Source organism: Diplotaxodon limnothrissa, linkage group LG15 (assembly GCF_057381915.1).
Source record: "Diplotaxodon limnothrissa isolate DT_005_m linkage group LG15, D_limnothrissa_male_GT1.1, whole genome shotgun sequence".
Taxonomy (NCBI): Eukaryota; Metazoa; Chordata; class Actinopteri; order Cichliformes; family Cichlidae; genus Diplotaxodon; species Diplotaxodon limnothrissa.
In genome coordinates, this window is record NC_140610.1 from 35,147,990 (window position 1) to 35,168,922 (window position 20,933).

Sequence of the window (20,933 nt, forward strand, 5' to 3'; positions counted from 1 at the left end):
TTCTGTAATGGAATACATTTTAAAAGTAACCTTCCCAACACTGCACTCGCACGCCTAGACCCCTTCGGGGGGGACGTAACAACTTAACTTTAAAAAATGTTTAAAATACACAAAAGGAATATAATCTTGACACAGTGAAGACTTCATATTATGGTAGGTTCTGCAAATCACGTACTGAATTATTCTGAATTTATAAACAGCGAAACACTATTCTACTGAAACTGCCATCTGAAATGTCTTATAGAAGTTATAGTATATTATCTATAAACGTACCTGTCCGCTTGTTAATTACTTAATCACGTGGAGGCAAGGACCTCGCAGCACAAGCATACTCCCAACCTATTGTAAGATTGTGCTGTACATTATTATATATATATATAGTGTATTTTTTTTATTAGTAAAAAACGAAGTCACAAGCAAAAGGAGAAAACACCATGGCACATGTTTAAACAAGGAAAGTTTATTCATCTAATAAAATAGACATAACATTATTTTTTTTCACCCAAAAAACATATTCAAAGCACCATATCAGCCCGATATCACACAGTACTGTCACATGAAACAGAAGCTCTGCAGAGCGGCCAATCATAATGAAGCAGGTCATTATTTGTTCTTGATTTAAGCTGTTCTTCATATTTCTAGCCACCAGATCTCGCTAAAGAGGACAGTTTTGAAAAGCTTCGAGAAGCTTCAGTACTTCGGAACGCTTCATTTGGCCATCACCAGTATTATATCTAAGTCTTTCACTTTCCTGTTGCTAATAAAATTCTAATTCTTTGGTAATGATTTACTTCCAGACTAATGCCATTACCGTTTCTAACAGTGATGTGCGCACTCCTTGCGTAGCCTCAGATTTCACTTCCTGTTTACGTTCCGTAAATGACGTCACGTCGATAAGGTTAGAGAAACCGTTTCAAAACCTAAACAGCAGAGAAGTTGAAAAATATCCCATCATTACTGAAACACGTTCTGTCTCACTTGCAGACTGGAGCACCGGTGCGAGAGCGGGACCTTCGGTTTGAGCTGTATCGCTCAGATTTAAGAACGAAGCAAGCTACCCGGGCTGCTAAGCGAAGCTAACGCTAATATTTGAAAGCTAGGTATTTGAAAACTAAAACAATACAACTTCAAGACAGTGCCCAGTTTCTTTAAGGATGGAGAGCAAATACAACCTTAAGAGTCCAGGTAAGCCTGATCCCAAAACAACTTCTACAGCTTTCAGAACCCTAGGATAAATCCTACAGCTAAAATCCAACACTTTAATGTTTCTTAATTAGCTTAACTGTTATTAGCCTCCGTCCCAATCTAAATGTTTACACTGGCACCTTTATTTGGTATTTTTTCTGAGTTCTTTCTGTTGTGTGGGATGCTTTATTTATTTTTTTTAAACTCTTCGGTATTCAGAGCAAACCATCTGTCTGTTGAAACTGTACCGGCTGGCTCTGTCCCTGCACTTTTCGTGTTGCGGAGTTCTTTGACGTTACACACGTAATTAAGGACACGTCTGCGTGTTCAGCGTTGTCGTTAGCTGCTTGTGTAATATTAGTGATCATGGGGACGATTTAATCGGCTGATTTTGAAGGTTGACTTTAAGAAACATAGCGAGCATGCTGGTGGTGTGCAACCCACAGCAATAATACGTAATGTTTATTTTAAAAAAAAACGTTTTAAAACAGTATATGTATTTTTATGACTTTCACTTTCGTAAGAAGAAGATTTAAATGAGTCACGGAAATGGGAATGAAAAATATTGTGCACTTTGCAGTATATTGCACAAAGTCTTTAACGCTGAATATAAATCATGTCTTGTGTCTGTTGTGATTATGATAGTTGCATTTTGCGTGCATGGCTCAAAGCTGTTCTGGCAGGATCAAAACTTGGCCAGCTGTCCAAAACCTTTTCACTGATCCCTGATAATGAGTGTTTAGAGGTGAGCCTTATAGTTTCTCAGTTTTCACTGGGACAGAAATGAACTGAAATCAGAAACATCTTTATTTGTGCCCACAAACAAGGAATTGGACTCCAGTGTTCCAGGTTAACTGGTTTTTACGTTAACTCTCTATGTTCCGCAGATCAAATGGTCTTCTCACTTTGCCAGTGTGTCTTGCGGTTTCACAAGAAAGGGCAACATCTCCAGCTCGTACAAATGCCTATGTGTCTCAACATTAGCTTCAGGCAACAATTAAATTATCTCAATTAAAAAAAAAAGAAAAGAAACATAACTAACAAGCTGACATTTTCCTTATGACACCACCGATCTGCTTGAAGGACCCTCAGTCATGCATGCATCCTGTTCACCTGTCAGCTGTCTAACGTCTGCTGCTGATGTAGGAAACATGCCCACATTAACTGGTGTTAGACACAGTTTAGTGGGCAGCTGCGTCCTCAACATAATGTAATGTCATCACAATGGCTTGTTTCCTGAGTGCAGAGCTGCTGGAGATTGTGTTTCCTCTCAGAGTGACTGATCTGGGTTAAAAATGAGATTTAAAACGAGGAGCGATGAACACTGAGATAACTACAGAGCACTTCATAAGCGAACTTGTTGCTTTAATGAGAATTTGTTCTGCCACCGATTTGATCAAATGGACTAAATAGCATCCTCTCAAGATGTATGTTCAGGAAAGTCACCCAGGTTTCCTAATAGACACATAGGTAATAGACACAGGCAATTGATGGTTATTTTGAAAAAGAAACCCTCTTTAAATCTCCACAATGCTGAGTAAGTGTATTTGTAATGTTTTAATACATCAGCAGGTTGTGGCATGAAGTGCTAAATGCACTTGTAAATGACCATTTCTGTGAAACTTTGGTTATTATGTTGATGGGTTTTCATGAATGGTAGGATGATCCATTGCAATGAATTATGGGACAGCATTGTTTCTTCTCCCTTCACAACAAATGACTGTAGAAAAGATGCATGACCTGGCTGCACTTCCTTCCATAGTACAAAAATGAAGTCAAAATTTCCCACTTGTGGGAGCTGCCGTATTGCACGTTTGGAGTCAGTCTGTGCAGTAGTGACTCGAGGTGGAATAGCTGTGTCACCTGCTGGATGTGACCGTGAACACGCCCCCCTTCACTTTTTACGTAGCCCATCTTCTCCAGGTTATCTGCTGATGGGTTTACTGCGACTAACGACTCGTTAAATTAAATACAACCACAAAGTTTTGTTAGTATAAGCTTCTAATGAAGTGTTATTTTTAGCTGGTGAACTGGTGACTCACTGGACTGACAAGCTGGAGTCAAACGCACTGTTTATATATTTACTTTTTCCTCCCTCGTCTCCTCATCGGCCAGGTATACAGAGCGATGCAGTCAACTTGCAAAGCAGTCCACGACATGCAATCGGCTGTATTTTATGCAATAAAATGGTGTCGTCTTTGTCCCAAGCACACCCAAACAATTTAAAACATGTGGTTGCTCCATCACACCGCAAACATAACTGGGTTTCTCACTATAGAATGATCAGGAATCCTGGCATCCATCAGCGTGTACATAGAAACAAAAATCTCCACATCAGTCTTGTTTGCTTACATTTCTGTACCGTCATAAGATGGTACTAAACATGCTCTAAATCTTTTAAACAATTAGAGCGTTAAACCTTTGACGGTTTTTGAGAGCAGGTCTTTATACCTGTAGCGCTTTAGGTCTCCTTTTTTAGCTAAATGCTATAATAGTAGTGACAGCGGTAGACGTGCGCACAGTCTGGAGATGCTTTTTCTTTTCATTCTCTTGTCTATGCCTTTCACGTCTTTGGTGTTAGCTTGTTATTATGTAACAGTGTCTCTTTTTATCCCTTTGGACCTGGTGTGAGTCATTCCTAGTGGCAAATAGTCAACATTTGTGTTGCATAAGATGATTTGGCATATAAGGATTATCACCTTGGGCCTGTTACTGGACTTCTGCAGAGACAGTTGTGTGGGAAAGGCTTTTCTTGTCATCTCTTCCTACTATGGGGGTAGTTGCAGTTCTGGAGGTAGAGCAGGTTATTTACTAAACGGATAGGTTGGTGGTTCAATCCCTGGCTGCTCCATTGTGCATGCCAAATCTGCTTGGGGCAAGATACTAACCCCGTGTTGCTCTCTGATGCATCTATTGGAGTATGTGTCTGAATGTTGGATAGAAAGCGCTTTGAGTGTTCAGTTTGAGGAGAAAAGCATCTTACAAGAACCAGTTTATGTACCATTTAAGACAGAGCCAAAAATGGAAAATGAATATGAAACTCAGCAGGCAATAAGGAGCAGTGTAGTTCCTGTCAGTGTCTCCAGGCACAGATACGTTAAATGAGAGAATGTCATAATGAAATCCAAGAAAAACCATGTTAATTTCACTATCATTTTCGTTGTCATTGCATTGTCAACTCTAACTATCACCACCTTTGAATTCTATCTTATCTTATCTTCCCATCTTTAGCTTGCATGTAACAGAGTTTTTTTTTTTTTTTTGTTTTTTTTTTGGGAAGATAAATTTGAAAAAAGATAATTTTCCAGAAATTGTGTGGCGACATATCTGAATGAATGCAGTAGTAACTATAAATATAGCACTATGTTTTATGCTTTGTAGTGTATTGGCAAAAAATGAAATCATCATTGATCACAATTTCTTTGAGTGCCAATGCAATGGTAGTGCAAGAGGATTTTGTTGTTGGTCAGTTATTTAAGACCCGAGCAAATATGGAATTTATATTATAGTATTGGCCAAAAAAAAAAAAGTCGCCACCAAAAAAAGGTCACACACTCTAATATTTCATTAGACCGCCTTTAGCTTTGATTGCGACACGCATTCTCTGTGGCATTGTTTCAATAAGCTTCTGCAATGTCACAAGATTTATTTCTATCTAGTGCCCATCACTCTGGAACAAGGTAAATCTGGACTCACCAGACCACATGACCTTCTTCCATTGCTCCAGAGTCCAATCTTCATGCTCCCTAGCAAATTGAAGCCTTTTTTTCCGGGTTGCCTCACTGATTAGTGGTTTTCTTACGGCTACACAGCGGTTCAGTCCCAATCCCTTGAGTTCCCTTTGCATTGTGTGTGTGGAAATGCTCTTACTTTCACTTTTAAACATAGTCCTGAGTTCTACTATTGTTTTTCTTTGATTTGATTTCACCAAATGTTTAAGTGATCGGCAATCACGATCATTCAGAATTTTTTTTCAGGCCACATTTCTTCCTCGAAGACGATGGGTCACCGCTATCCTTCCACTTTTTAATAATGCGTTGGACAGTTGTTAACCCAATTTTAGTAGTTTCTACAATCCCCTTAGATGTTTACTGTGCTTGAAGCATGACAATGATTTGACCCTTCTCAAACACACTAATATCTTTTCCACGACCCTGAGATTTGTGTGTGTGTTATTGATATGTTGAACTGAGTAACGATATCCAATGATACTTAGCAAAAAATCATGCAAGTCTATGCTTCTGGGGTTAAACACCATTTTATACACCACACCAACTGCCTTGCTTGCTATCTGGTAATGTGATAGTGTCGTTACCATTACAGTATTTGCATGCTACAGTGTTAAATAATAATGTTATACTTTTACTGGTTATAAATGAAAGTTTCTTATTTGTTTACCGTAACTACCATGTTAATAAGTAATTTCATTACAGCCAGAGTAAAAATGCTAAGCTAAAACATCAAACAACACAGTAAACAAAGCTTACTGGAAGATGTTGATGAAGCTGTTAATACCTCACTTTCATCATCATCATCCATACAGTTCTTAGAAACTGACATACCAAAGTTGGCTTTCAGGCTGTCAGCCTTTAGATATACATTACATTGCCAAAATTATTTACTCATCTGCCTTCAAACATGAACTTGAGCTGCATCCCAGTAGTAATCCAGGATTTAATACAATGTCGGTTCACCCTTTGTGGCTCTAACTGCTTCAACTCTTGTTTGGCAAATGTTTAGCTGGCTTAAGCACATTTACTCAGGGCCTTATTGATGTGATATTCTTCTGCTGCCACGGCTGTGTGTCTGTGAAAAAGGCGTTTGCTCTGTGTTGTGGTGTCCTGATGACACACAATTTCACGAGACTCAAACCTTAAATACTGATTCATAGACATTGTCCCCCATTAATGATGGACATTTCTAAGTCTAAGAAAACTAGCTTGTTATTTTTCATATTCTCCGCAAGTCAAAGTAAATAGTTTTTAAAGGTGAAATATAAAAGTAAAATCAGATTTAGTCATTTATACATTTGACTCCAGACGGCTGATAAATTTGCAAGAAAGAAAGATTAGGTCATTGTGTGTAGAGTTTTGAGGTGAAAAATGAATTGAATCGGTTTAGGAATAAGGGTGTAACATGACAAAACATGGTACAAGTGAAGTGGTGTAAATGCTTTCCAGATGTACTGTAGCTTTCCGTGCAGGTGGTAACCTTTTTTTTTCCTTTTTCTTTATTTCTTTTGATGGAAAGCGGTGAAGAGGCTGATGAAGGAGGCTGCTGAACTGAGGGATCCCACAGAGCACTATCATGCCCAACCACTAGAAGTAAGTTTGGCATTTTTATGCTATTACTTTACTCTATAGTCTAACAATGCATGACAATGAAAATATAAGCAGGCAATGCAGCTACTTTTACGCTACTTTTACACTACTAGGTACTACTAGTTTTGATAGCCTTCAAGTTACAGTGTGTAAAATTTTCACCTATAGATATCAGTTGCAGTTTGTAGTGAGCTTGACTGCAGGTCAAAATTGGTGTGAAATCAAAGACGTGACCTGGGATTTTCAAACTGATAGAATATGGTTATTAAAGTTCTCCGAATTCTCTTTGAATTTTGTGACCTCACGGTCAGAAGTCAAGTTTTCTGAAAATCTTTTATATAAGATAACCCATACTTTTAGGCCTTTTAAATCTCACTATATATCCCTGTCTTGTCTCAGCTGGGGTCCTCATTTAGTGTCACAATCCTCAAGCTAATACAAACACAAACACACTCCAGTAAGTTCATTGGATTTAATACTTAGTTTCACTTTCATAAGTGATAGATATACGCTGGCTATGACTTCTGAAAATATTTGTCTAGTGGTCAATAGAGATGTTTAGCTCTGCAAGTCACTTTTTATTTCTTAGCATATTTTTTTCTTATTTCAAATCAGCTGATAATATCTGATAATCAGCTGTATAAAGCCCTCTTGTTCCACAGTTGCGATAGGGATCATGTCTTTAGTGATATAATAGGCTACTGTGGCTTTAAGATGGTTTGTTTCGGGGCAGGAGGCTGGGAAGACGTCGCGGTCTGGGATACAGCACGCAGGTTCAAGCACTGTGGCGCTGTTGTAAATGGTGAAAATGATTGGTAGAGCTCGAACCTTTTGTCGGGACGCTTTTTCGTCATTCTCTACAGAATACATTATTCTGCTGCTCATCTGACACTTTGAATCCAAACCATCTCCAAATATTTGAGCCGTTGTTTTTCTTTTTACCAACCAGCTACTCTGCGATAGCTACTGTGTCCATCTGGTCGCTGCCTGCAGGTGAAGCGATGGGCGAGTTGTGTTCAGTGAGAAATAGAGGCGGGGCAGAGTGACGTGTAGAGACAAGCCTGGACGAGAGAGACTGGCTCCACAAGTATAATTATAGCAAACGTAGACTATATCGATATAAACGATAGTGTCACATCTTATATGTCGTATCAAAGTATATGGATTTTTTTTTTAAAAACTTGATATTTCGCCCAGTCCTACCTTCTGTTGTCTTCTCAGACAGAAATATGTTCTTAAAATTAGGGCCGGGCCATATCACACCGTTCATGGTAATACCGGTATAATGTTGGGCAACGATAAGAAAATGAAATATCGTGATAGAATATGGGTAAAACGTGCATGCGCAGTGCCTTTGTTTTCATACGCACATGGCGGCGACGGAGAATGAGAAGGGCGAAAGCGGATCGTAGAATGAAACAGATGAACCAGAATTGGTTTGTAAAAATGCTGCAACTTCAGTGGTGTGGAACTGGTTTAGCTTTCATCCGTCAGATACACAACAAAGCACTATTTTTGGTAGAGCATGCTAGCGGGCCGTCGTTATTACCGTGTTGTTTGGAAAATACAGCACACTTTAAATCAATCCTTTGATTTTTCTGAAAATCGACAGTGTCCTTTATAATCCCGTGTGCCTTATGTATGAATTCTGGTTGTGTTTACTGACCTCGAAACGATTTTATGTACACGGCGCTCGAAAATCTGTCAAACGTTTTAGTACGACTTTGCTAAGCTACGAACCCGCACCGCTTGATGGATTGTCGGAGCATTACGGCTATCGTAGGCAGGAGCCTGGCGGAGTGATACGTACTGCGCTTCAACATAATGTTACCGTATATTGTGTGTATAACCTCTTTTTAAGTTTTGTGGATATTATACATGGTTATGCTGAGGATATGTCGGCCTTTTGGTTAAACTGTCAGCAAGGAATTTGCATTTGCACTGTTAATTTTTTATATAACTTTAATGCACATAAAAAAACAGCTGCTTGTTTAAGTGAAAATACATTGATGTTTTTTTTTCTGCACCCATAAAGTTGTGGATTTGTAAAGTGTTTTGTCTAGTGTCAATTATATCGTCAGCTATGTCGTTATCGCAAATTTTCAAATATATATCGTGATAAATATTTTTGGTCATATTGCCCTGCTCTACTTAAAATGATATTTCCTTCTTTCTGCAGGACAATCTCTTTGAGTGGCACTTTTCTGTTCGTGGTCCTCCAGACTCTGATTTTGATGGTGGGGTTTACCATGGCAGGATCATACTTCCCCCAGAATACCCCATGAAACCTCCCAGCATCATCCTACTCACAGTAAGATGCAGATGAAGATCACATCTTAGCTGCATTTGATTATTCTCCTGATGCAGCAGATAATCAAAAAGCTGAAAAAGCAATTTTTAAGAACAGACAACTTTCCCAACCTTATACACTGACCATGTTTGGCTTCACACATAACTGCAAGGCACATTCTCTAAAATGAACATTATCAAAAATAAATATCGTTCTAGACTTACCAGTGAGCATATGTATGGCCCTGATTCCATTCAAGCCCAGGCTTACACACCTGGAGGAACAAGCTAGAGCTCAATTTTCTTTTGAAACAGTCAGGGAGTTGAACGTAATAGGGGAAGAAAGTGAGCTTCCAGAACAGTTCAGGTGTTAAGATTAAGGATGTTCCTGGCCAGGAAAAAATGAGACTGACTGACTAGTCTAAAACTATGAAGTTCAATTTTAAAATCGTTTCATGGAAATTTCAAAAACTAATAACAAAGGCATTGTAAACAATTTACCCCATTCTTCAATAATGAATCATGCCGCTTAACATTTCGTTTTGTGCGTTATCAACATTACACGTACATTATATTCAGCATTATACAACATTATACTTTAAACAGTTAAAACAAACCTGCTGCAACAGGGAAGCCCAAACCTCCCTCTTGCTGCCACCTCCAGCTTATCCGAGGAAACTTCAAGCCTTTCCCGGGCCGGCCGATAGATGTCGTAAGATCTAGAAATTTTTAACAATTAGATTCAATTGCTAGTAAGTAAGGTTGGGTGACTGGACGAATATATTGCCCATCGATGATAGACTGAGCCTTTCACCGATCGTTTTTACAAGACCAATTTATTTATTTGCCCGTGAGTAAGTTTGCTGATAATGTTGACTGAAGCTAGGGAGAAGCAGTCAACAGAAAAAATAATAGCGCCCATCAAAAAGTCTGCGCCTGCGTGAGTATATTGCCTTTTGTCGGTTATTGGACCGGCGAATGTCAGTTGGAAAATTTTTACATATCGCCCAACCTTAGCAGAAAGTCTGGTACCGACTAGTGACAACAGCGACCATTAATCAAACATTAGTAGAGTCAAGATGTAAAAGAGAACGAGGGACATTCAAGCTTCTCCCTTTATTGTGTTTTTCACTTTAATTAAAACATTGAATGCATAACTTTTAACATTTCATTTTTTTCTCTTATTTTAAAATCCAGCTCTAATTTTACTTATAAAACAGGGGGAATCGATTAACTCGCACACACAGTGGGGGAAATTTAATTTTATCCCATGCTGAATTCCTCTCATACAAAAAAGAATAGTTTCATATTTTAATGGTAATTTCATTTTAATGTTGAGAGATGGAATGTCAGTAAAAAAAATAAAAAATAATAATAAAAAAGTTGAAAATGGATTTGAATGTCATTGAGTGAAATAAGTATTTGACCACCAACCAGAATCCTCACGTTGGGAGGAAGTCCTGTGGTCAGGAAACCCAAATCAAGGCTGGACTAGGCTGCATGACCATAAGGAAGGCGCTTATTGAAAACGGATCAAATATTTATTTCAGTCAGTTATAGATCTTTATGTAATGTGTGGATTTTTGTTTATATGAAACAACCACAAAAATGAGACTGTCGAAATTTAAAAATTCACAAGATCAAATCATCCTTTTCCCACTATATTCAGGCAGCTGTGCGGTACATGTTTTAATGACTGATAAAAGTTAGAATTTGTTGTGAGAAAACTGTGTTCACATGTTTTCACTGACACCAGCTACTATTTTATTGGTTCTTTGTTGAACCAAATTTTTAATTAGATTTTTGTTTGAAAGCTCTGACATTTGCACAGTAGTAGCCTCATTTTTATTTGTTAATACTGCTCAAAACTTTTATGTCAGTTTGTGTTCATAGGTTTTGAGAAATATGTGCTGTGCCTCTGTTTTCCCATACGTACCAATACCACTTTCTTTTTATTCCCTTCCATTAGCCAAATGGGAGATTTGAAGTTGGGAAGAAGATTTGTCTGAGCATCTCTGGCCACCATCCCGAGACCTGGCAGCCCTCTTGGAGTAGTAAGTATAGGAGACAAGATCCCAGTTCTCCATACGTATCTTATTCCCTGAGGTAATCTAAGTATTTAGAGGTTGCATTTGGAAATAAGCTCCACAAAAGAATTTGTAGAGCTGTGAAATGAGATGTGTAGGAAAAGTACTGAAATGATCATCACTAATTAATAGCACTGATGTCTTGCATGCAAAACCATCCAGGTAAGCACTGATGCTCTAATGCTGTTAATTGGTACAGAAGTATTCCTGATTTCCTATTTTTGTTGTATGTTTGTCACACTTCAAAGTTTCAGATCATCAACCAATTTTAAATGTTAGACAAAGATGACACGAGTAAACACACTATGCAGTTTCTAAATGAAGGTGTTCATTATTAAGGAGGAAACAGAGGAACCCACCCGAGGGATTAATAAAGTTCTATCTTATCTTGCCTTATCTTAACAATCCAAACCTACATGGCCCTGTGTGAGAAAGTGATTACCCGCTAAACCGAATAACTGTTTGTGCCACTTTTAGCAGCAACATCTGCAATCAAGCGTTTTCAGTAACTGGCAATGATTCTTTTACAGCTCTGCCCACTCATCTTTGCTGAATTGTCATAGTTCAGCCACATTGGAGGGTTTTCGAAAATACACCTTCTTTTTAAGGTCATGCAACTGCTCCTCAGTCAGATTCAGGTCAAAACTTTGAATGGGCCACTCCAAGGTTTTCACTGTGTCAGTAAGTCATTCAGAGATGGACTAGCTGGTCTGTTTTGGATCATTGCCTTGCTGCAGAACCCAGTTGCGCTTCAGCATTTTCTCAAGGTCATCAAGGCCGAGTTACATGAACAAATTGGAGTCTATTAGATAGATATGATAGAAACCACCACAGTGCAGTACCTGTAAAACCTACAGCATGCTCTAATCATTCTAAGAGAATATTATGGTCTACAGCACAGGTCTCGGACTCCAGGCCTCTAGGTGCCGGTGTCCTGCAGGTTTTAGATGTGTCCTTGATCTAACACAGCTGATTCAAATGGCTAAATTTCCTCCTCAACATGTCCTGAAGTTCTCCAGAGACCTGGTATTGAACTAATCATTTGATTGTGTTGACCTAGGGTGAGATCTGGAACCTGCAGGACACCGGCCCTCGAGGCCTGGAGTTTGACACCCCTGGTCTACAGTATCTAATGCTGCACTGAGGTCTAGGAGGACAAGCACAGAGACGAGTCCACTGTCAGAGGCCCTTATGATGATACATGTGTTTGGTTTTGCTGCTGGCGGCTGCAGTTTGTCCTGATGTGGTGTAGTGCGGTGTAGTTTTTGTGTGTGTCGGTGGCATATTGACTGCTGCTCTTATCTATCCGATCTTCACTGACGGGTCAAGATACCTCATTCTCCTGTGTCAGCGTTTACCACCAGTTCCCCTGTCATTCAGCAAAAGTTAGACATTTTTCTTCGTTTGAACTACAGCTGATTAGAGTCAGGTATAAGACCTTTTTTTTTTTTTTTTTATTGTCCTGTGGTGTATCGTCCATTTTTAAAGGCATTCAGTGACTTATTATCCTCCACTATAAAGCTGCCCAGACTCCTTATAGTTGGAGATTTTAACATTAACGTAGACGACAACTCTGACCTCTTTGCCAGAAGCTTTACTGGCATCATGGATTCTTTTCATTTCACTCAGTTTGTGTCTAGTCCCACACATACCAAAGGACACAAACTGGACCTTGTTTTTACTTTGGGTTTAAATATTGATTCTATTTGTTCTGGGGACATTTTTACTTCTGATCATCACTGTATTATTTTTAACTTGTCTTTCTCCTGCTTGCCGTGTGGTCAGCACTCACACCTTAAATTCCTCTACTGCTGAGAAATTCTCTGATTCTTTTAAGTTGTTCTTATCCCCTTATGATCTTACAACAAATCTTTTTAATAATTACTGTCTTACTGAAATTAGCTCGTTTCCAAATTCTCCCTTCGCATAAATGAAACCATTCGCTGCTTAAAGCGTTCTTGTCGATAAGCTGAGCACATGGTCTAATAAAGGATCTTTCTTTCAACCGTTCAGTTAGAGATGCGAGAGTGCCTATTTCTCACATCTGGTTACAAAGAGCAGAGGTAATCCTCAGGTGTTATTTGATGCCATTAGTAATATTGTTACTCCTGCTCCACCTGCCACCCCAATCTCTTCAAATAAAGGTGAAAATTTTCTGTCTTGATAGAAAAATTGATAATAGAAGAATTACTATTTCTCCATCAACATTTACATTGTCTGTTCCTGCTCTAGCTCGGCCTGTTATTTTAGAGTTGAAAACTAAAGTAGACTTTTGGCCCCCAGACTCTGGAACTCTCTCCCCCTGAGTTTGAGATCTGTGCACTCGGTGCTTTCCTCTAAGAAAACTAAAATTAAAACTTTTTAGACTTGCATTTAGTGTCCTTAGATTGCTTGCTTGCCAAAGTCAGTATGTTAAATGCAAAGAGATCTTTTTCAGTACTGCATGAACTTTGTATGTGAAACATTTGTTTTCTAATATAAATGACAAAGCTCACTCCAGTAATCTGCTTCTGGCCTAAACAGTATTGCACTTTGGGTGCTGGTGTTGATAGATGAACTTGTGCTGAGGGTCTTGATATAAGAGTATTTTTATACACCTCGAGAGTAAAAACGAATAATTTATTACTACCAAGAACTCCTCATTAGTTTGTAACTGGCGTTTGGTCCGTTTGCTGAGTTCTGCTTTCATGTTACTTCTCAGCATGGAACTTTAATCAGTGGAAACTCAGTGGGAGATGCTGCATCTTCCTCAAAGCATTTCTCTCTACTGCCTCCCTCTCTTAAGTAAGAAGAGTTTCAAATCAATAACAGAATTAAATCAACCTTCTTTTTACCAACAAACTGTAGGTCACATGGCCAGCTATGCCTCAGAGATTTGACTTCCCCTGCTGGGTTTTTAAAGTGTTGGCTCTAAGTTGTGTCTGATCCTGTTTGCAATGACCACAGGAGGCCTGACTTGATAATTGAACAGTGCTTCCGATTGTCACAGACAGGCCAACTGTAGGGTTCCAGGTTTATGCTCACTACTCTTGGTGGCTGCTTTAGTTCATATGATATGCCTGCATATTTATAGAGCATGCTTCAGATAATTAAACATTCCCTCTGATGTCTCTTTGGGAAATATTTAAATTTGTATTTTTTACATAGGCTGATTTATTTAGATATGGTATCGTTACTCATGAATATCTTGACAAATGTTTTTCCTCAAGCTGTTTTCTGGTCTGTCTGTACTTAATACTGTTTATTTTTTAAAATGTAAGCTGAAGTGTATTGTGTGTATTGTTTATAGCCCAGCTATTTTCACAAACTTTGGTCATAGGTTATACACACAGTTAGAGATAGCAGGTCATCAGAACTGAAGTATGACAGTTTGCACCAAAGTGACTTATTTCAATAGACTGGCTGCTGTTAAAATTTGCTGCTTCTTCTTGTCTTCGTCCTAGTGTCTTTTTCAGTCACTTAATTGAAATTTCTCTCTATTTCTATCTATTTCTCTATTGATCGATGGAGCAATAGATCATCGCCGTTTACGAATAGGAACATAGAAAAGAGAGACCTAATGTTTAACAATCCATATTTAACAGCTTTACTCTGGTGCAGTTGTGGATACTATATTGTTCTTACTTTGATTTTTTTTTAAAAAAAATTTATTTTAAATTGTATTTTTGATGATTTTTCTTTTGTTTTTTTTGGTGGTCTGTGAGCAGATAGCCGCTAAAAAGAAGGGGTTTTGGGGGGATTACAGGAAGAGAGAAGTTGCAGAGAGGTGTGTAAGACTGGTCCCAAGTCTCAGTCACATTTTGGGGGGTTTAATAAATTTCACCAGATGTCTAGAAATGGGAGCTGCTCCATCCAAAGTGGGATGGATGTCGTCTCTCCTAATAAGATCAGGTTTTCCCCAGAAAGTTTCCCAATTATCTAAAAAGCCCACGTGATTTTTTTGGACACCACTCAGACAGCCAGCAATTTGAGGACGAAACGCATCACTCCAGGTCCGACTGGGCAGAGGACCAGAGAAAACAACATAGTTTTTGCCAAAGTCACACACTGTTTCAATATAATTATAGTGAACTCTGACTGACACAACCCGATGTTATTGCTGCTGATATGAATGATAATTTTTTTACCAAATCTACATTTACAAGCAAGATGTATTTAAAGAACAGACAGTTCAGAGAATAAACATAAACTGGACAATTAACAGGTTGTCATGGCCAAGTGAGGCTAACAATGAATATCAATAGTCAATACTCAATCAGCTTTATTCGCCACATGCAGGTTGTCCTGCAGTGGAATGGACCCGCCCCCTGACCTTACGTTGTGTTTTTCATTCACTTGCTATTTTCTCCTCATTGTTTACACACTCTCTCTCTTTTTTTTCTTCCAGTTCGCACTGCCCTCATAGCTATAATTGGATTCATGCCAACAAAAGGAGAGGGTGCCATTGGATCTCTCGATTATACTCCTGAAGAGAGAAGAGCCCTTGCCAAAAAGTAAGATTTAGTAGATACAAAAATCTTTTCAGTCTTTCCAGTTGAGAATGGTAATAAGGTGAGTATGGCATATTGCATCTTCTTGTATGAAATAATGTTACAACCTCAAGTAGCAGGCAAGCAGGAAGTGGATATGATCCTCATAAAATATTCAAACAGCCAAGTCCGTTCAAACATGTAATAGAAGCACCTGAGCTCGAGTCGACATGCCTCATTGCTAATTACTGGTCTATCACAATCTGAAAAGAACATTTCCAGGCCAGTCCTGGTATTGAAAGATGACAAGTTCATCGTTGCTGTGTGCTGCCAGTCTCCAGAGGACGCGTGAGCAGACACTCAATTTTCATATCACACTGTGTTTTCCTCAGAGAAAATGGTACAAAGCCAGCGATGGTAAAGTTCAAGCTAAAATTGCTCTTCTATTAGCAGATGAGATGAGTTTTTGATCATCCGGTTATTTCATTAGTTCATGGAGATGAAATGGAAAGGAAAACACACTGTGTGATGAATACAAGGCTGCTTGTCTCCATGATGGCACCTCCACCCCTTCCCAACACACACACACACACACACACGCACACGCAGTGGCTGAGGCAGCACTAAAATGTTCATTTATTAAATGAAAATGTAAAATATTACTATTTAAGTACTTCACATTTACACTCATTTTGATTACATATTCAGAAATGACAACATCTGATCTTTAGACACTTTGTGAAAAGACAGTCTGCATGTAAGGACAGTTTGAAAAATAGTAAGGAAACTTAAACCTTAAACTTCAACCAGCTAGTTATTAACATAATGTTTGCTGGATTTAGTCCCTGTTCAGATACTGGCATCTCTGCAAACATAATGAACAAAAACCAATCTATTGCAAATACCTAATAAAGATGGCATCTGGGTACAAGTCAGCAGCAGCTCAGATTTGCACTTTAGTCACTGATAACATAAGACAGAAAAACCCTTTGACATCTAATGAAATAATGAACACTTCTACGTAGGGATGCCATTGTTAAAGTCTTAAGTCAAGAGATGCCTTTATGAATGTAAATGCAGAGGGTTTAGAACAAGTTACAAACCATTGGTTAAAGTCAAGTACAAGAACAGTAGAGGAATGGCATCATTAAACATCTTATTTATAGTTTAAAGAATCAAGATGGATCCTTTCATTTTCTTGTTCTGTCAACTTGAGTTCACAGTACTAACTCCTCTGCCAGTATTTTCTTGAAAGTAGTGCTGGACAGTGCTGCTGTGAAAGAAGTATCAAAGAATAAACAAGAGCACTCAGAGAGTGTAATTCCTCCTGAAGGGCAAGAGCTATACTAAAACTTTGTTTTATGATGTTTTTGTTAAAACATGCTGTTCCTCCGCTACTGCCTCGTTTGAATTTTGGACGAAAGGGATTCTGGGATATTGCATTTCGTCATTTCGATTTGATTGGAGACCAAAACAGCCAATCAGATTTGCATCCAAGTCTATGATTGGCTGGTTTTGTGGCACAACTATAACGGTGTACAGAAAGAGTTGAACGCGCACGGGCAGAAATGTTGAGAGCGTGAGCAACACATTGCGAGCGAGCGCAAATGCAAAAACTGAGCGAGAGGGGCTGCTGTTGTGTGTGTGTGTGTGTGTGTGTGTGTGTGTGGATAATAGCAAACACTGAAATAAATTTTTTGCACGCAGCAATGAATTTTGTTCACTCAAATTTAGCTTTTCTTCGCTCAAAATAAATTTCTCCTTAAAATGCAACACTTGCACCTGCAAACTTTTTTTACGTGCGCTCAAAATTTTCTTACGTGCGCTCAGAATAGTGGCACAAAAATAACGCCATAAAAACTCCCTGAAAAGCTTTCAGTTAATCCAAAATACTGCAGCGAGTACTGACAGGGACTAGCAAGAGAGAGCATATTTATTCTATATTGGCTCCCTGTTAAATCCTCTGTTAAAACTAAAAATCCTGCTCCTCACATACAAGGTCTTAAATAATCAGGCCCCATCTTATCTTAAAGACCTTATAGTACCATATCACCCCAGACACTATCTCTACTTTTAAGATTAGGCTTCAAACTTTCCTTTTTGCTACAGCATATAGTTAGGGCTGGATCAGGTGACCCAAGGTTAAGGTTACTTTATTTATACCCATAGGGAAATTTGCTTTACAGAAAAATAATAGCATTTGGCATCCCTTCACAAAACACACACACCTAATAAAACCTGACAAATGCACATTTTTTGTAATTAAATCAAATGAATCAAATCAAAACCATTCTTATTGAGTTCGGTGACAACAACAGGGACAAAGGTGTTTTTATAACGCTTTGTCCTGCATCTTGGAACTAGAAACCTCTGTCCAAGGAAAGACGCTGAAATTCACCCCATAGACGATGGGAACCATTTTTAAGAACTGATCGAGCTGGGAGGCTAAACAGGGCTGTGACTCACCTATCAGATGACTGGACTGTCTCTGCACGGAGTGTTTCTTCTTCAGTAACCTTTTTTCACTCACTGTGTTTTTATACACCTCTCTGCATTTAATTATTACTTATTATTAATATGTGGCTCACTACCAGAGAATGTCTTTATCCTGTCTTCCGCCCCTTAATCCCAACCGGTCATTGCAGATGGCCGCCCCTCCCTGAGCCTGGTTCTGCTGGAGGTTTCTTCCTGTTAAAAAGAATTTTTTCCTTCCCCCTGTGGCCAAAGCGCTTGCTCATACGGGATCATTTGATTGTTGTTGTTTTTTCTGTTTTCTCTTTATTATTGCAGGGTCTTCGCCTTGCAATATAAAGCACCTTGAGGCAACTGTTGCAGTCTGGTGCTAAATAAGTAAAACTGAATTGAATGAAAAATAAGAAAATTATATCTTGAAAACTGTGAACACTTGTTTGCTGACAAACAGACAACGCTTGTAAGCCAGTAGCAGACGTAACTGCTGCTATTCTTTCAGTATATGTCTTGGAATTTACAAATAAGCTCTTCCAGCTCTGTGAGCCGACATATGTGTTCTTGATTTATGTCTGAAAGGGTTCCAACTGTAGTTTTTGTGAAAAACTATCAACCAACCACTGTGCCTATGTGGTCCCTGCTTTTGGAGACACAGGCTTCCCATTTACCATGTCATAGTCCAGTTATGCGAAGACTGGAGGCCAAAAAAGAACATTCGACATGCTGTGCAAAATTCCTCATGCCGAATAAGCCAAGCTTTTTCTTTGTACGTCTAAACTTGACTTGAATAGAATCTAATTACCACTTTTTTCCAGAGGAAGACTCTGATTTGGATCATTTAATACATAATGTATCCAAATTTATCTATGCCACCTTTTGCTTGAGGAGCTTTACAGTGATAATGTGCTGTTCCTGAGAGCATGAGTCATTCCACAACTTCACAGCTGTAATATGAGGCCATTAGTTGCTTCTAGGGATGATTAGCTATTCTAACACAATCCAATGAAATCCACTGAAACATCTTTTTCTGTACTGCTCATGTTTTTTCCACTGCATTAAGCGTCTCTGTTGATCGTGTTCCTAGTAATATCACACCAAACCTTGCTGTCAGGGCTGAGATGTTGGCCTAAAGGTGCACACAGTATTCTAAGCTCTTAACAGGGGCATGTCAATGTTAAAAAAAAAATTACAGCTGACGATACACACTGTGGCAGTCAACACGATATAGAAAGTCACTGTTACAAACACACTTGCAGTCACAGTGTAATCCCGGTACTGATGTTTGAAGCAGAGTTTTGTCTGTTTGTATGGGATGATGGGAATTGATACACAGCCCTAAAAAGTATGGGCAGCTCAATGTAAAAGTCTTTAGAACTGTATACTGTAATTGGTACCGAATGGGCGAAGCACCACATGGTGTTACATTTTTCTTTGGCACATACATCAAAGAGCCACACTGCATATGCTGCTGTGAGGGTTCTGGTTTTTCTTGCTTTGTTCATGTTGAGAACAGCAAGTTCTCTGACCATCATCCAACAAATCTGGATCTATGTCTTTGTACCAAACGCTGCTCACTGGCTGTATAACTATACACAGCTTTTTGCTCATATTCATCTCAAGATTCACCAACATAATTCTGCCTTTTGTTGTATTTTTTGTGGGGCAGTTTTTTACTTTTCTTTTTGGGATGTCAGTGGCAGATTTTGTTGTTGTGTTTGTCCCCCCTTAGCTGTAAAAAGCTGATAATGTAGTCACTTTTATTTGAAAGTTCTTAAGAAACTCAACGGTCAGGGCTGAAATTCTGGAGAAATTTGAAGTTCTTAAATTTAATGTGACCGTAAAGTTGGGGAAGCTTCACGGTCAGAAATTTGAAGCGCTGAAGAATTACAAAAGCATTGGTGTTTCTTAATAGGTTGGCTGTCTAATAAAAGTATGTCTCAGCTTAATGCTTGTTCTGTGTATAACCAACATGAGTTGGGAGTAATTGAGCTATTTAGTTTTTTGAGTTGATTGTTCTGTGTTCAGAGATTTGAGGCTGCCATGGGATTTTGTTTTTTGTAAAGTTGAATGTAAATTTTATTCTTCCAATAAAGTTTTGACAGGGATTTTTTTTTTTTTTTTTTTTTTTTTTTTAAATGGAATAACATTTTTAATCCTGTTCTGGACTCTTTGGTTCTTTGGTTCAAGCCTGTTTGAATTTCTAGCACTAGATTTGAACATGAATATCTCAGCCTAAAGTTTTAGTCAAAATGGACGAATCTATAATATGGGAGAGAAACATCAAAAATAGCTGTGTATTGGTAAACTATGTAAGAAAAAAATATGAGTAAGTATTTGATATTTGAAGCTTGAACATTTTATAGCAGCCATTATACAGGGTGGGCCATTTATATGGATACACCGTAATAAAATGGAAATGGTTGGTGAAATTAAAGTCCTGTTTGTGGCACATTAGTATATGTGAGGGGGCAAGCTCCTCAAGATGGGTGGTGACCATGGTGGCCATTTAGAAGTCGGCCATCTTGGATACAAAATTTTGTTTTTTCAATAGGAAGAGGGCCATGTGACACATCAAACTTATTGGTAATGTCACAAGAAAAACAATGGTGTGCTTGGTTTCAACGTATCGCCAACCATTCCCATTTTATTACGGTGTATCCATATAAATGGCCCACCCTTTATATCCAAACCTTGGATGACAACAATTTTAGGCAAATTGAAGATGGTTTAACAGAAAATGTTCTAAAACTTTAGTGATTTCAGATGTAGTGACTCAGGTTTTAAACTATTTTTGTTTTTGTGGTACAACTTGTCATATTTGCTACAGCCAGCTTGAAAGTTAAATGCCATTTTCTTAATTTGTGTGACTAGGAATTTCATGGTAAAAATGATTCTACATGTTTTATCTTGCAATATTGTGAACTTTGTTTATTTAGAAATTGCCGCCAGTTGTTTTGGGGTTTTTTGCCTTTTCTTATATTAGTGTGTCCTCAGATAGTCCAGCAGGAGCATTGGGCTTCTTTTCATATGTTTACGAGCCAATATTGAGACAATTTTTAATGCATCTATCGAAAATTACACACCTGATTCATTTTGGTGGTAAGAAACACCAG

General features: G+C 38.5%; 1 protein-coding gene across 2 annotated transcripts in view; it reads left to right on the plus strand.

Annotated features, from left to right (window-relative positions):
- Positions 1-870: 870 nt before the first annotated feature.
- ube2j1 (ubiquitin-conjugating enzyme E2, J1) overlaps positions 871-20,933 on the plus strand; it is a 40,761-nt gene continuing 20,698 nt past the window's right edge. Inside the window, exons 1-6 of one of the 2 annotated variants that reach the window (XM_085372257.1) lie at positions 871-898; positions 985-1,185; positions 6,436-6,509; positions 8,686-8,817; positions 10,765-10,849; positions 15,270-15,375. In XM_085372257.1, the coding sequence (XP_085228383.1) occupies positions 1,155-1,185; positions 6,436-6,509; positions 8,686-8,817; positions 10,765-10,849; positions 15,270-15,375 (428 nt within the window). In that variant the 5' untranslated portion in view covers positions 871-898; positions 985-1,154. Of the gene's footprint in view, positions 1,186-6,435; positions 6,510-8,685; positions 8,818-10,764; positions 10,850-15,269; positions 15,376-20,933 lie in introns of both variants that reach the window. The other variant, XM_085372256.1, reaches the window with a different exon arrangement.